Source organism: Bombyx mori, chromosome 16, assembly GCF_030269925.1.
Source record: "Bombyx mori chromosome 16, ASM3026992v2".
Lineage (NCBI taxonomy): Eukaryota > Metazoa > Arthropoda > Insecta > Lepidoptera > Bombycidae > Bombyx > Bombyx mori.
In genome coordinates, this window is record NC_085122.1 from 12493428 (window position 1) to 12511379 (window position 17952).

The following is a 17952-nucleotide window of genomic DNA, read 5'->3' on the forward strand; positions in this document are numbered from 1 at the left end:
ATAGATTAGCGAAATAGTCTGCGAAATAGTCCTATGCTCAGACCTCGGATCTGGAGTGGCCGTGTTCACTTCTATGGGCTCGCTTACCTTGTAATAATAGGTTGGACTTCATTATACACGATTATGTTTAGGAGAATCAGGCAAAAGAGTGGTGGTACCTTCCGCTGAGAAATGTCAAATGGGCTATTATTTATGTTTAGGTAAGAGCTAATTTTGCAAACATACCATAGTAAATAAAATGTGTGCAGAGTGCGTTGTGCTATGTGTCCACAAGTACTAAGGTCACATATAAACGAGGAGCTTAAATTACGTTAGTATTTTTCTTCACATAACCTATGAATCAAATTTTTAAATAAATAATCTTTCCACATTATTTATACATTGTTTTTTTTTCAGAAGTGCTCACTCAGATGACAAAATTTTATTCGATTACGTCCCATATATTTTTTCATTATACATTGCGCCACACGCTTTCGTACATAAAATAATATTTGCGAGCGTGTGAGTAGTACATGCTCAACGTGTTTGTTCACGAAGTACCAGGTTCGCAGAATACCTGAAGAGCTTCATCTAACACGCGTCAAATCGAACACGGATCGTCTCGTGTGATACGCCGCATAAATTGTCTTTCTCATCGAAATCGAATATCAAACGACTTACATTTATATTGGGCCATAAAACAGACGCAGGGATAAAGTGATTTTTATTACATTTCTTTTCGGCTTCACCGAGTGTAACAGGAGCTAACGGCGTGTACTATATAAAATCAATATGCCTTCGGTAGATTTGATACCTTTATTTTCTATGAGATACGACTTAACGAGACGAAGATTATGACAATCTTGTCTTTCAAATTGTTTTCGTGATACTTTCCGATCTGTTCCGTGATACCAGGTAGTCTATACTAGGTATCAAAAGGTGTGCTTTTGTATTTGAGTGAGAAACCACAAAACTCACTGCTGTTGTTTGTTATCCATAGACATAGTGACCTGAAATCATCACCCACCGATTTTTGGAAGTCCTAATAGTACTGGATTATGGTCACGCCATTCATCTAGACATAAATATGTAGGATTGTAGTATGGTATAGACTTTGAAACAAACTGAAGGATATCATTTTTGTGTTGTGTGTAATGGCAGTAGGTAATTGCAAGTGACCAGGGACGCCGCATACCCGTATCCCGTAACAAATAACTGGAATGATAAAGTGCAGGACCATTTTCCCTGTAGATATCTAGACTGAGTACATATTTCATTTAGCTTGTGGTTTTACAACCGGCCGCTTATTGAAGTGAAAACTTCTTTAGAATCGTTGTGATTTCAAACCGGATGCAACGGAAAAAACGACAGGGAAGAGACACAAATACAAAAATGTGTAGGATGAAGCCAGCAAAGAATGAGACAGAAATATACATACTATTTAATACAGCGCCATCTGTGAGATTTTTTACTAACGTGTGTATGAAAGCTCTTGTAGTGAATTTTAATTTAGGATTATACGTGAAATTAAAATATTAATTCACAGAGGGCGCTACCTTACAATTATTTACTTATGACAAAATTTTACATATACTTAAGACGTTTAGGATGATTGTATTTTAATTTTTGGAAGGTTTCACTTCTACCACGTGTGAATTGCACACATGTTTTTTTTTTAAGTTAACCTTGCTTAGGAATTTGCAGACTGGATTGGTAGCTGCTTTTGGTGCTGTAAGTGAGAGGGTCAGCAGCCCAATCAGATGGTCGGACCAAATTCTCTTCAATACGATATAAAACACAGAGAGACTCTCTGTAGACACGGCGCGTTTTAGTGACGATAACTAGTGAATTTAGTAGGCTGCGGTTTGACTGTGCCCCTGGCATTGCTAATGTCTATGGGCGACGGTAAGCATTTAATATCGGGCTGTATCCCCGTCTGTCTACAAGGGCAATAAAAATAAATAATAAATAAATAAATATTTACTAACAGTCACGCCACGTTAACTAGTCCCGTGCTAAGTTCGTAAAGAACTTGTGTTACAGGTACCAGATAACGGAAATAAATGTAAGATTTTTCCAGTAAGAATATCCCTGGAAAAGACATTTTATATTTATCATACAAATATCTTCCCTTGGCGGGATTCGAACCCGCGATCCCCTTGTGTAGTGACCGTGTCACTTACCACTACACCAGACGGACATTAAAATAAATAAATAATTAAGGTCGTATAGCAGCTGAACATCGTAGCAAAACAAACTATCCACGATATTAAAGAACAAATATTATAAACGCCGCTGATACTATGGCCCCACGAGAACAGAGCAGACGTAACATTATACATATTCAGAGACGCGATCGACGGAGAGCCGCGTCTCGCGCGCTTGTATCATGATATAAACTGTATATTTGACTGAAACGCCCACACAATCTATACGTATAAATAAAATTGGAGTGTGTTTGTAAATATTTTTTTATTGCCTAGATATGTGGACGAGCTCACAGCCCACCTCTTATTATGTGGTTACTGGAACCCATAGACATCTGCAATGTAAATGCGCCACACACCTTTAAGTTCTAAGATCTCAGTATAGTTACAACGGATGCCCCACCCTTCAAACCGAAACGCATTACTACTTCACGGCAGAAATAGGCGGGGCGGTGGTACCTACCCGTGCGGACTCACAAGACGTCCTACTAACAGTAAGAATATTGAATAATATAATAATATTCAAATAATCGCTTTTTACTACATGCATATGATTATACCTAGTCAGGTCATAAATTCTGTCACATGTTTAATGTAAAATAATTGAAACAAGTTTATTCATTATGTAACCATTCATATACCAAAATAAACTTAACAAAACATAGATTCTTATGACACTAAAGTTTATTCAAAATGACCTCCGTGATTTTGAATACAGGCCTTCAATCTGCGCGGCAGTCGTCTATCGCAGCACGAACGAGGTCCATGTCAATATCGGCGGCTGCCTTAATCAAGGATGTCTTGAGTGACTCCAAATTGGGATGAGGCTTTGAGCACGCCTTTGCTCCAAGTGTTGCCATATCTTGTAATCTAACGGATTCAAATCTGGACTGGAGGAGGGCCAGTCTTCGTGCCGGATGAAGTCGATTTCACGCGCCGCCAGCCAGTCTTGTGTGCTCTTCGCTCTATGAGCTGGCGCCGAATCTTGTTGGAATACCCAGTGCCTGTTATTGAACATGGTATGAGAAACAGGTTCTACAAGGTTCGTCAGGACTGTATTTTGATACACAACTGCATTCGTTTTTACACCTTTCTCACAAAAATGTACCTCTGTTAAGCCCCAATAAGAAACTCCCAACCATACCATGAGCGAGCATGGAAAATGACCTCGTTGGACACGCGGAATACGGTTGCTCGCTTCTTCACTACTGTGTGCGTACACCTTATCATTTTGTTTGTTGTAGCTCTCTTCTACGGTAAAAATTTTTTCATCCGAAAAAACAATTTCCCGATATTTTTTTCCCGCGTACCGCTTCAACAAAGCGCGGCATCTCTTCAGTCTCAGGTCCATTAGACGAGCATTCAAACGATGTCCTGTTTTTCTTCGATATGCCCGAAGCCCTAAGTCTTCATTTAACACCCTTTTCAAGGGCCAACAGTGTCTGCTTACGTTTGGGATTTCTTTGAATTCGCGCCTTCACAGCTTTTATCACTGCTGGAGTCCTAACAGACCGAGGGCGACCACTTCTTGACCTGTCATCTACACTAGAGTCTTCGTTGTATCGTTTGATGGTACGATAAACGAATCTTTTGGTTATATTCAAATTTTTCAGTATGTTAAAAATTTGAATTGGCGCGTAACCGCAATGATGCAACGCAACACGGTCTTCTTTAAGCGTCCACTCCATATTTAAAAATGAGTAAAATTCTAAAAGTATACATTTTTATTTTCATGAACAATTCGAAATTCGAATTCAATAAACTTTTTTGTGGCCAGCATTCTAAAAGAAAAGTTTTTACTGTGTGACAATACTTATGACCTGACTAGTTATATACGGTACATACACCAAAATAACATTTTTACAATTTTTGTCTGTCTGTCTGTTTGTTCCGGCTAATCTCTGGAACGGCTTGACCGATTTTGACGAGACTTTCACTGATAGGTGTCTGATGATATAAGGAATAACTTAAGCTACTTTTTTAGACTAGCTTCGCCCCGCGGCGTCACCTGCGGTACGACAATAACCGCGGGTAACATCGCAGGACCTAACTATCAATAATAAAACTAAATGTTCCCGAAGCGAAGCGAGGGCGGATCGCTAGTGTTATTATAAATTTTGATGTGTCAGCCTCTTATACACGTATTACGGGTGGGAATCTACATAAATAAGAAGTTCACGTGTGTATTCATAATGTATAAGATTACCAATGATATCTCGTTCCGCTGTGAATGTCGCCGACTTATTGAAAACCATTTATTAATCATAGCGTGTCACTTATGGCACGCTGATCGTCCTATATTATAGTTTAATTGCCATTCTAATATATTAACCATTAGACGGTAAAGTTTCCCCATAATCTATTCAGTAGTTTTTGCATGAGAGCGTAACCAACATCCGTCCTCGTAAACTTTCGCATTTATAATATTAGTAGGAGTAAACTTGGACACTGAATATTGAGTTAACATATTATCCTAATTGACAAAAATTAATTAATGCTTTCACGTGTGTAGTGCTGTATAATGTTTAAATATATTTGCGGGATAAGAACAAATACAAATACAGTCAAAATCTGTTATAACGACATCGAAGGGACTGCTCATATTCAGTCGTAAAAACCGATAGTCGTAACAACCGGTGATGCTTAATGTGTATCGTGCAAGTATAAACAAATCGATAGGGAATTATTGGAAAACTATATTTACATAATACGCGATTTTTCTTCAATATTAATTTGTTTTTTTTTTCTTTGCGAGATTTTGAAAGTTTCACGAATAACTCCACAAAGTTTTGGTGCGTCTTATGTATAGATAAGTAACAAACTAACTGAAGAGATATGAAGAAGTGGGCTATGACTACCGCATGCACGTGTTTTGTTTCTAAGAATTAGAAAATACCCTAAACTGAACTAAATCCTATTGTTTTCTTTCCTGATTTTAAAAGCCATTGAAGACAAATGTGGACACCTATTGAAATTGTTTACAATACAGCTTAGCCGGTCGTTCTAACAGATCTAATTCTCCGAAATATTAGTTAAATGTGGTCGTTTTATGAGGTATGTCGTTATTACCAATGTCGTAGAAAGCAATATTTTTAATAAGGCGGTCATATAGCATTCAGCCGGGACCTTTGTTCTTGGTTATTATAACCGGCATGTTGTATTAAACGATGTCGCAGTAAACGGTTTTGACTGTATATATAATTGCGGGTCGCATAGAGGGCAAGCGCGCCGTGGGCAGAACACCAGCCAGATGGTCAGATCTAGCAAGAGAAGCTCTCGGTGGTAGTCTATACCATGCGGACCATGCCACCCATGATCGAGCATAGTGGAAGAACATCACATGTGGTCGCGACCCTTAGGAGTGGGGAAACGATATGTAAGATGTTAAACTGGCACATATTGATTTGCTAATCAGCTAACTCACAATTTTAACACCGTGACTTATCTTAAATCCACGCGAAGCGAGATCTAATATGGCTCGTCCGTATCTCCCTTTGTTTAGGACTTCCTAGATCTTTCTAGATATTTATCCAGACTTCCCTGTCGTACAGAGGTCGTGAACATTTGAATATTTATCTAAGATACCTTGTGAAAAGAGAATTCCCTGAACTTGTTAAAATGGCACAACAATCTTAAATCCAAATTCATTAATTTTTATTTTATTGCTTGGATGGGTGTACGAGCTCACAACCCACCTGGTGCTAAGTGGTTACTGGAGTTCATAGACATATTTTACAACTTCTTTTACTTTCTTTTACATTACAACGGCTGCCCCACCCTTCACACCGAAACGCATTACTGCTTCAGGGCAGAAATAGGCAGGGCGGTGGTACCTACCTGCGTGGGCTCAACAGAGGTCCTACCACCAGTAACTACGCAAATTATAATAAATTATAATACTCTACTAAATTCCATGAGTGAACGAGCTAGCAGCCGAGCTCACGGCCCATCTGATACTAAGTCAATACTGGAGACAATAGATATCATATCTCAATAACGTGTCGAAACTTTACGGTTTTCGCGGTCACATGCGACCGAAGTGTCGTCGTCATTTGAATATTATGCCAACTACCGTAATTATATTGTAATTCTATTTCTTTGTTTCAGATCATCAACATGGCTTATTGGGCGTTTTGTATTCTGATCTTCCTCCATACGGTCTACGGACAAACTGGTAGGTTAAAATTGGTTTTCTCGTCTTTAAAAAGGTCTTCTTAGTGCTTGTTGTTTTATTAATATCTTAAGAAAGTAGCATGTATGATTGAAGTCGTCGTGGCCTACAGAATAAGGCATCGAATCCGGTAAATTCGTGTCGAGCGATGCACCCGGTGTTCGAATCCCGCCGGCGGGTACCAATTTTTCTAATAAAATACGAATGACGAATCTTCAAGAAGGAATAGCATCGTGTAATAAAAATCAAACCAGCAAAATTATAATTTGCGTTATTACTGATGGTAGGACGTCTTGTGAGTCCGCAAGGGAAGGTACCACCACCCTGCCTATTTCTGCCGTGAAGTAATGCGTTTCGGTTTTAAGGGTGGGGCAGCCGTTGTAACTATACTGAGACATTAGAACTTATATCTCAAGTTGGGTGGCGCATTTAGGTTGTAGATGTCTATAGGCTCCGGTAACCAGATAACACCAGGTGAGCTGTGAGCTCGTCTAGACACATAAGCAACAAAAAAATAATGTAAATTGTTACATTATGTCGTATTTTTTGTTGGGTTAACTTATTACGTTACATACGTACAGTTGTCTATTTTGGACAAAGAGGTTTTTATACATATACATTAAACTGAAGTCTTCTGAAGTATAGAAAAAAAAAACATTAACTCCATTGTCACTAAACTCTAGAATAACGAGCTATTAAAATCTCATTGAAGATATAAAAGAAATTAACGACGAAGGAGATGCTGTACGCTCAACTGTACTCCACAGAGACCGAGCCACCGACCACAGCCACGACCAAATCTTCTACGACCGCCTCTCCCCCTACCAGCGTGACTTGGGAAGCAGAGACCTTGAACGAAGGTCAGGCCATTCAGAAGGCGCTGCAGTACCTCCTGAACCATCGGCAAGCGGACTGGGGCTGGGGCAACGATACTCACAACGTGATGCTCACACTTCAGGTGAAACCACTAATCCACTATAGCATACTACCGGTACAACTATAAACTATACCTGCTCTTATATTATAATCTATACTAATATATATGTTACGGTAAATCTGATTAATTGAAAATTATTAATAATTTTACAAAATTATTAATAATAACCACATGTTTTGGTAAATGTGAATAAACGATCGAAATTTATTACTTTTAGTAGTAATTATTAATAATTCACGACACATATTGGTAAAAGTTATAAAATAAATAAAAACACAATGTTTTTTGACCAGCAAGTATTTATTTATAATATTAAACACAGTCTTACAATTATATTAATTAGAGATCACACAAACAAGGTTACTTGTACTTGCAAACTAAGCAAACAACAAAGCAAGAAAGTCTTTCGTGGTACATAAAATTGTAAAAAAATAAAATTAAGCAATTATTGTTTCATTAATAAAATCAACACGAATCCTAAAAGCAATCATTAACAATCATATTTGGTTTGCCTGTAAATCTTCTGTAGCACTTATAAATGCAACAAATTAAATTTTTATAAGTATTATCATAGAATTCAACAAATATTTGTTGTGCAAGTAAAATATATTGCTATTTAAATTGCAATAAAAATAACATCAAAATAAAACAATTAAAGACTCATAAAAAAAGAAACTAAAAATATTATTTATTTTTGCAAGAAAGACTTTTATGGCACTTAGAATTGCAAAGAACGTGCATTTTTTTGCATTTGCAGCGATTAGAGTTGCATTCGCCAGTACAGTTGCAGTGTTGAAAGCCTTGCCCCCCCAAATTTGAGTCCTTGCGGGCACATTCTCGCAGACTGCAAATTGTATTAGGAACCTCATCAATACTGACAAACTTTTCCTTGCAAACTGTAAACTCATTTCGTGAATACACTTGATTTAGAACGCCATACTTTGTCCCCAGCTTGTATAGGTTATGATCAGTAACTGACATAATAACGCCGATTATGGTTAAGCTATCTGCCTTGGCTTGATCGACTTCTGGCACGCGTATCCTAACGCTGTCCCCTATTTTTCCAACTGGAAATTTTGTTTTGGATAGTTTTAACATTTTTTCAGCTTGCTTTTGGAGAGACTCTCTCGCAGAATCTCGAACTTCTTGAATTTTAGTGGAAGTAGTGGGGATGATTGAGACAAGCTCTTTATCTATATTTTGATTTTCCGAATTGATAATCGTTTCTTCCTTATTTGCATTGTTAACAGCAATTTCTTTGGGATTTTCCTGATTTGAGTTAATTTCGAGCTCACTCTGCAATTCAGGTTCAATTTGCACAGAATGGGCATCAACCGATAAATATTCGAAGTAGGTTCAATTTGTTGAGAATGGATATCAACTGAGTGCACGTCCGTAGTATGATCCAAGGAGTTACAGTCGTCAGTATCAGCATGTTGAGGGTCTTGAAGTCTTTCTAAATCTTCTTCGCTTGTAATATGTGAAATATCAACAGCGGGCAGAAAAGTTTTTAACCCAATTTTTGGTTTACAACCAAACATAGCTTCATAAGGACTCGTATTTATTCCTGAATGGAAAGCTTTGTTTTTCATAAACTGTATGAATCTTAGACCTTCTGACCAATGTCTTGTTTTGTTGGTTTCCAGCTAAGTAGCTAACATTGTTTCACTGTCTTGATTTGCTCTCTCGACAGATCCTTGAGACTTATTACATTTATCACTACTAGGGTTAAATTATTAATAAAAACCGTTTATTGTGTGATGTGTAAATGTGATTAATTTATCACTTTAACCTCGACTTTCGGTAATTGTTAATAATAATAGATAATTATTAATAATCTTCAATTATTCACTCTTACCGTAGCATATAAATCTACAGTGGTTTTTACGGATATTCCGTTATAATTACTGAACCATGCATCCGATTGATTTGAAACTTGGTATCCATGTAGAAAATACATGTACTCAATGGATAGGCTAATATTTATATGAGTGTTGGACTTCCTAATAATAATGACGATAAATAATAATGTTAATTTTTAATGCCCAGGGAAGCGGGCGAATACGGCTAGTAGAATATAATTTTAAAGCAGCGACCTTAATATAGATTTTCTTCATATTAACTTGTTTTATAAACAAAGAAGTTTTGAAGCCTAATTGAACGGTTTCAGTACTTGCAGACTTCACTATCATTGGTATTCAATGGAAATTGTGACCCTAATTTGAAAGATTCGTAAACGCACTTTTGGTCTGAAATAAAAATATTCCGAGACACAAAACATTTTTTCGTTTGTAAAAGCACTAGAGTCATTTTACAATTTCCAATGATGGAATTAGAGCGAAAGTAAATCTTGGGTTTCGAGTTTAAGTTACATAGTTAAATTAAATATTAATTTCAGCTGGCTAATAACACTGGCAAGGAGATCGAACAGCAAGGACTGGAGATGCAGCTGTCTGCCAAGCAAATGGAGATCGAGGTTTTGCTCATGATGTCGAAGTAAGCAATCTTCTTTGTCGTGATCTTAGTTGTTGATGGTCGTGTCATAAAACGATTTTTGCATCAAAGCAGTATTGTCCTGTGATTGACAATAAGGACAAGTATACACAGACGTCGTATGCCAAATAAGTTTCATAAAGATATCAAGAATACTTAATGACTTATAAGAAAAAGAGGATACCCCGCAGCTTTATTTGCCTCAAAATTTGCATAATAATAAAATTAGTAAAAATGAAATTAGTGGCACCTTTTTTTTAAATGTATACAACCAAACTGGCATAGTTCTGAGTAAAAACATATAAATTACTCTGAATACCTAATTTAATATTTTAACGGCTAATAAGTACATCGTATTGTTTAACAATTAGTAATGAAACCCTGTCATAGCTACTTAAAGTTTTTCTCCCAATTAATTCAATAAAAATAAGCTCATCGTTTTCCTTAGGCACCACGAGTCTCCGCCGCCGCTGGGTCGTCTCGCTGCCTACACCCTCGCTCTCGGCGCACTCTGCAAGGACCCTCGTTCTTTCCACGGTCGGGACCTGGTGGCCGCGCTCCTCCATCGCGAGCCTCCTCAGGACCTGGAGTTCGCGTACGCGACCCTTGCCGCCTGCTCATCGGCAGCTCACGTCCGCCGGCGGCATATCCGAAGACTGCTAGACATCGCTAATGCCGCATCGGACCACAGTCTTGGTAAGATTAAACATAAATTAAACTCCTGGACCTATATGTTACTTATGACGACGCTTGCAGCTGAAAGTAAGTATTGTACTTTTTGACGAAGCATGTTGCGGATAATAATATGTACTTTTAGGTTAGGAATATTATGTTTTTTTTTTTATAAATTTAAATGTATGCTGTTTAAAGAATTAGCTCAATTAAACTATAGTTGTTGCAAAGTATGACTGCGCGCCGCTCTTAGTTATGTGAGTGACCAATCTGTATACGCGTCAATGTAGGCTATATTTGAATTAGTCGTGGCCTAAAGGATAAGGCGTCCGGTGCAATCGTATCTGGCGACGCACCGGTGTTCGAATACCAGGCGGGTACCAATTTTTCCAATGAAATACGTACTTGACAAATGCTCACGATTGACTTCCACGGTGAAGGAATAACATCGTGTAATAAAAATCAAACCCGCAAAATGTTAATTTGCGTAAGTACTGGTGGTAGGACCTTTTGTGAGTACGCACGGGTCCTATTTCTGCCGTGAAGCAGTAATGCGTTTCGGTTTGAAGGGTGGGGCAGCCGTTGTAACTATAGGTATACTGAGACCTTAGAACTTATATCTTAATGTGGGTGGCGCATTTACGATGTAGATGTCTATGGGCTCCAGTAACCACTTAAAACCAGGTGAGCTGTGAACTCGTATAAAAAATAAATAAATAAAATATTGGTCGAGAAATAATTTTCGTGTGAACTGTGTTTTTGTCTAGTGGTAAGTGGCAACAATATGCAGTAAAAATGTGTTTAAAACATCCTTTGACATAAACGTGAGACCGTAAAAAATATATATTTACATATCAATTGTAACGATTAATTCAACGGTACGAATTTTTCCTCTATTTATAATCAACAAAAGCAGAAGACGATACGATTTCAGTATATATTTCTTCTTTTATTTGATAAAAAGTAAGTCAAAGCCTGAAGGCGTCGTATGTTCGGGTCATTATTATCCTGTTGAATATCAACTTTGTTCAGATCTTGCTCTCCGTGATATTCAGTGTGAATGGAGACTGAATGACTGACAGGACGGATACAAACAGTAGATGTGAAAGGTAATAGATCCTCAGGTACCTTGTTGAAAATGGGTGTACCTCAGGGTTCCATTTTGGGTCCTTTTTTATTTCTAATATATATAAACGATTTACCTAGTTTTATTGAGTCCCGACACGAGGTCGTATTATTCGCAGATGATACATCTTTATTATTTAAAATTAAACGACAATTACAAGTCTATGACGAAGTGAATGATGCGATTTCGTGTGTGGTTCATTGGTTCCGTATCAATAACCTATTATTGAATAGTAAGAAAACTAAATGTATTAAATTTACTTTAAAATGTATTAAACCATCTTTAAATGTGAGACAAGTGGAAAGTGATATAATTGTTTCTGAGGAATCATTGGAGCTTGTTGAGTCAACCGTATTTCTTGGTATAACAGTGGACTCCAAACTGCAATGGGGACCTCATATTCATAAATTGGCGAGTAAGCTCAGCTCTGCAGCATACGCAGTAAAAAAAATTAGAATGTTAACAAACGCGGACACGGCTCGTTTAGTTTACTTTAGTTACTTCCACAGTGTCATGTCCTATGGCATTTTGCTATGGGGCAATGCGGCCGATGTAGAAACGATATTTATTCTGCAGAAAAGAGCTATACGCGCTATTTATAACATGCACTCAAGGGAATCCCTGAGGGAGAAATTTAAAGAAATTAAAGTTCTCACTATGCCATCCCAGTACATTTTTGAAAATTTGATGTATGTTCGTAAACATATTGAGGAGTTTCCTAAACAGTCGGACATACATAATAGAAATACTAGGAACAAACACAAGCTTGTTGTGCCGATGAGTAGGTTACATAAGATACGAAATTCATTCGGGTGTTTGTCTGTGCGCCTGTACAACAAAATCCCACAAGATGTTCAGAACCTACATATACATAGGTTTAAGAAAACTGTTAAAGAACATCTGTGCAATAAAGCTTACTATAAAGTCAATGATTATCTAGAAGATTGCACAAAGTGGGAATGAGTTGCTCGCTCCGGGCATTTCAATATTGTAGTAATTGTTACGTTATAATACTCATTGTAAAAAACTCATATTATAAAAAAAAATGTAATATTAAAAAATTAATAAATAATAATTGCTTATTAAAAAAAAAAAAAAAAACATGCCCGCTGAGTTTCTTGCCAATTCTTCTCAGGACGGAGGCTAGTTCTTGTGAATTGGCGGTAGTTCTTTTGACGTTCAACAAGTATGTACTTTCATTTATGTTGAATAAAAAATTTTTGATTTGATTTGATTTGATTTGATTTACAATATTGTTATATATCTATACTTAATATTATAAAGAGGAAAGATTTGATTGTTTGTTAGTATTGAATAGGCTCCGAAACTAATGAACCGATTTGAAAAATTATTTCACTGTTTGGAAGCTACACTATTCCCGAGTGACATAGGCTATGATGTTTTTTGAAAAAAAATTGGGATCCTTACTAAAACTCCAATAATGGTACCCAAGGTGTAAGAAAATACCTAAAATATTCTTTACATCGCGTGCCCTGCAAAAACTATTGATGTTAGAATAAAATAATATACTACGACTTTGTAGAACACATTATTATTTACAAAAAATGCCGTGACAGCATATGTCTAACTATTATAGTTATGCCGCAATAAGTTTTCTTTTATATAAAAAATAAAACGACCCGAGCGGAGCCGGAGCGGGCCGCTAGTAGGTATATTTATAAATAGACACAAAACTTTCAGATATAAAATACAAAACATCGCATTTTGACGAATCTTCGAGATATCACACCAACTTGCCTTTTCAGATACGATTTCAATGGTTATCCTGGCTCTGCGCTGCGTGGTCCAGGACCATCGCCACCGCAGCCTCATCCATTTCGTGAGACGCCCCATGGCGGGACTGGCGCGGCAACAACATCCTGACGGGAGCTTCGGAACCCTGACCACCACCGCACTAGCTATACAAGTAATGATTTTTTCCCCAAGTCTCGAGATCGTATCTCGCCGGACCTGTTGTTGTTCGGAACAGCGTTCATTTTATCATCTCCTCATGCCTATACCTTTCTCATACCAATGCCTCATTAAGTCGTGTTGAAATTATCTGCCAATTCTGAAACCATTTGAGGACTACTCGTCTAGTGCAATAAAGATACGTTACATATAAAACTGATGAAGAAGTACTTTCAAATCTTCATTAATTAATGATGCTAGAGACACAGCCGTTAGCTTATTGAGTTTCTCGCGGAATGTTTACAGTAAGTCGCGATGCCAATGCGGTGGTAGACTCTGCGTAGCACTGCTTTTGCTAGGGCTAGTGTTAGCTAATTTTCTCTGGTTGATTCCGTGAGGTCCAGGCGTAGCTAGAATAGCCTTTTAGGCCACCAGCGGATGGGTAGGAAAAAAGCCGTTGCTTACTCTTCTCTGACATAATTATTTATTTATTTATTACACTTCATGTAAAATTTACATTGGCGGAGTTAATGCCTAAGGCATTCTCTACCAGTCAACTAAAGGTAGTGCAGAATGAATAGTGGTAGGTGCAATGAAATTTATATGAAGTTACGTACATATATACATACATACATACATACATACATACATACATATACATATACATACACATACACATACACATACACATGCACATACACATACATACATACATACATACAAACATACATATACATATATACATACATACATATATACAATTATCTTCAGGCACTAGAGGACTCTGATAGCGGTCCCGGCGCCCACCAGCACTGGAGTCTTCCGGCGGCTCGCAAGTGGTTGCTGGAGCGTCAGGCGGCGGACGGCGGGTGGGGCGACGTGTCAGTGACGGCCGCTGCGGTGGCTGCGCTGACTCCCGCCTCGCTGGCTGCAGTCCGACCTCCGCATTGCAGCGACAAGCTCATGGATAGTCGTCACGAGCCTTTAGGTTTGTCTCTTACATCTAGCCTGCTGAGACCTTAGAACTCATATCTCAAGGTGGGTGGCGCATTTACGTTGTGGATGTCTATGGGCTTCAGTAACCACTTAACACCAGGTGGGCTGTGAGCTCGTCCACCCATCTAAGAAATAAAAAATAAAAACACTGTCGCACTAAACATCAACAGTCCGCAAATGAAAAACAACTGACAAACGACATAATATGAATTAACTAACAGAGTTCGTAGCTTAACATCTATGTTAGGTTTATAGTACTGTTACAGTAACATTCTCTGAACAGCTTTATAAGTTTCTACTTACTCAGTTGTATATAAAGTATGTATTTTTTTTCTACCAATTCTCTGGTTGCTTTAGGGGCTACTTCAGTTTGCACGACCACGTAGGTAAGCTCACGGGCTCAACCTTGGAGAATCTGTTTACACCAGCCTTAGCAAGAGAAGTGCTTTGCAGATTCTACGATCGGACCGAAATCGGGACCCACTGAGAAGATCTCAGTATAGTTACAATGGCTGCCCCACCCTTCAAACCGAAATGCATTACTGCTTCACAGCAGAAATAGACAGGCAGTTAACGCTCTCTGCTTCATTCCATGTCCACTCAATGCTGAGTGTAGGTCTCTTCACATTCAGTCCATTCTTTTCCGTCTCTTGCCTACAGTCCCCAGCAGATAATATGACCAAGTCTCTGGTATCTCACGAAAATCAGAAGTGTCAAGAGCACAGCCTAATCGCTGTGAGAGAGAGAGAGAGAGAGAGAGAGAGAAAATACACTTTATTGCACACCAAAACACAATTTACATTCAAAAAACAATAAAAAAAAGCAGATACATTCGTACAATAGGCGGTCTTATCGCTAAAAGCGATCTCTTCCGGACGACCGTTTAATTTACATAAATTCTAGAAACTATAAAAATATAACAGGTATATTGCGGTGTAATATTGATAATACATTATTATATAACATATTATTATATACAAAAAAAACCAAGGAAATACCGTTTACATATCATATGAAATATATAATAAATATTTATATACCAATATACTTAAATACTTTATTTTACTGCAAAAACAGAAGTCGGTACGAACACACGTGGATTTACAACGCACCCAAGACCCTACCACTGTCGCCATACCGACACAATTACAGTGACAGTTCTCAATACGCAATCATACCTGCTTTCTTCGCAGATAACAACGGTGGCGACGGAATCCTGAAGTTGGCTTATCAATCCGGACAGGCGATTAACGAATCCGAAGCTCGCAACGTCTCCTTCACCTACACCCTGTGGCTCGGCACTAACGTTACTGAGAACTTCACTTTGCAAATGGTCGCTCCGAGGTAACGGTTTTGAATCCAGCACCCAATGCCTTTCTTTAATTAGTACGTCTTCAAACGGACCTGGTTCGCTGCAGACTAAATGTAAAATGGTTTTTAGTGGCAACATTGTCACCAATGTAGATCCTGTTACACACGAAGAGCCAAACGTTTCAAATGTATTTCATAAAAGATGTCTTACCCTTCGAACCGAAAAATAAACATTGCATTTTCGATAATTTAATAAATTATTAAATATACCAGTTTGCAGGTACTATAAGCAAAAACTCCTCACTGTGACAAAGAGCACAGTACCAGGGTACTTAGTGCGAGTCTTTTAACGTTCTCGATAGCGTAAAAGTTAACTATTGTATGTAGTTGGAACAGCGCCCCTAGCGGCAAACATAAGCAAACGTTCCAACTCCATACAAATTTGAGTTAAGTTTCACGCTATCAAGAAAGTTAAACACTCGCACTGAGGACAGGAGGACTGGACAAATATTCAATACCCTGATGTAGTAACAATAGATTGCAATGATTGTTTATAGTAGAGATGAAACGGATATCCGGTAACTATCCGATATCCGGCCATGTTTTCACTATCCGGCCGGATACCGGATAATAAATCGGTATCCGACCGGATTTCGTATAGTAAAATTTAAGAAAATCTCATGTTGATACAAATGGCAAATAATACCACAATAGGTTATTGGACAACTTTTATTTTTATAATCGCACGTCAAATGTGATTGTTTGATTAATTAGTTTGTTTAATACTCAAAATTAACAAGTGGCAAATTGTGGTGAATTAATACCAAATCGTCGTCGTACCGAGTCGTCGCGATCTCCGCTCGCGTGCGACAACACCCGAACTCGCACGAATATTTCTGAAAGGGCAGAATATCCGGCGCTCCGGCCTTGCAGCTTGCCGAATATTCGGCATCCTGCCAAACCACTCTTTTCATCTCTAGTTTATAGTCCCACCATTCTGTGCTTGCAATAATTAAGGTCACGATTTTTAAGGTTAATGAGTGCTTCTCGTCCTCAGGAACGTGTCCTTCTACCGCGTGATGCAAATGGCCGCTGAACAGAACCCGAAATTCAAGTTCGAAGCCAGCGAATGGCCGAACGGTCACTACGTGCACACTCTAGCCGGGCACAAGGAGGAGCCAATGGGCTACCACTACTGGTTGCTGTACCGTCTCCCCGATGCCCCGGACCCCACCAGCCCCCCCGGAAACCAACTGGTCGCTCCTGTTGGTTAGTATAATAGAAAATTATAACAGTTATAACGATTTAGCCGTTGTAACTATACTGAGACCTTAGAACTTATATCTCAAGGTGGGTGGCGCATTTACGGTTGTAGATGTCTATGAGCTCCAGTAATCACTTAACACCAGGTGAGCTGTGACCTCGTCCACCCATCTAAGCAATAATAAAAAAAAACAGTTCTCAGAAGAAGACAGGGATGGAGTGTGTGAATGACGATATAAGAGAGAGAGAGAGAGGACTGAGTGTTGAGATGACGGCTGATAGAAGAGGATGGAAGAGAAAAATTAGCTATGCCGACCCCATCTAGTGGGACAAGGTGGAGAAAAAGAAGAGCTCATGTCTCAAGGTGGGTTTTGGCATTTACGTTGTTGATGTTTATGGGCTCCGGTAACCACTTAACAACAGGTGGACCTACGTTAACAACAGGCGGGCCTACCTTAACAACAGGCAGTGGTGAACTCCGTAGCCTCGAGATTCAGACATTGTCAACAAACTATTCAGAGACTTTTACCCACAACTCCTAAAATCATCAGCATTATCATTGACCGAAATTTGAACTTTAGGTGTCAAGATTTTGTCACTAATTTAATAAACGATAAATCTTCAACTTTAAACTGTTTTAAAAGAATGGTGAAGGAACACTACTTATCTGCTTAGTGCTGTTTGTTGCATCATTATCATTTATCATTTCCATACTGTTGATTTATTATGTGTGTGTAAGTATATTAGTATGTATTGTATGTAAGTATGTATATTGTTATATATTATATGTAAACGGTATATATCTGTTTATTGTATGTATATATTTTCTATAATAATTTATTGCCAATATTACACCGCAACATACCTACTATATTTTTATATTTTC

At 38.2% G+C, this 17952-nt stretch overlaps 1 protein-coding gene across 1 annotated transcript in view; it reads left to right on the forward strand.

The window, feature by feature from the left end:
* LOC101739811 (uncharacterized protein CG3556) overlaps positions 1-17952 on the forward strand; it is a 100088-nt gene that overhangs the window by 76587 nt on the left and 5549 nt on the right. The window contains exons 2-9 of the mRNA XM_012697046.4: positions 6294-6360; positions 7125-7315; positions 9693-9790; positions 10236-10483; positions 13352-13512; positions 14268-14484; positions 15686-15836; positions 16861-17072. Of these exons, the coding sequence (XP_012552500.1) occupies positions 6303-6360; positions 7125-7315; positions 9693-9790; positions 10236-10483; positions 13352-13512; positions 14268-14484; positions 15686-15836; positions 16861-17072 (1336 nt within the window). The 5' untranslated portion in view covers positions 6294-6302. The remainder of the gene's footprint in view (positions 1-6293; positions 6361-7124; positions 7316-9692; positions 9791-10235; positions 10484-13351; positions 13513-14267; positions 14485-15685; positions 15837-16860; positions 17073-17952) is intronic.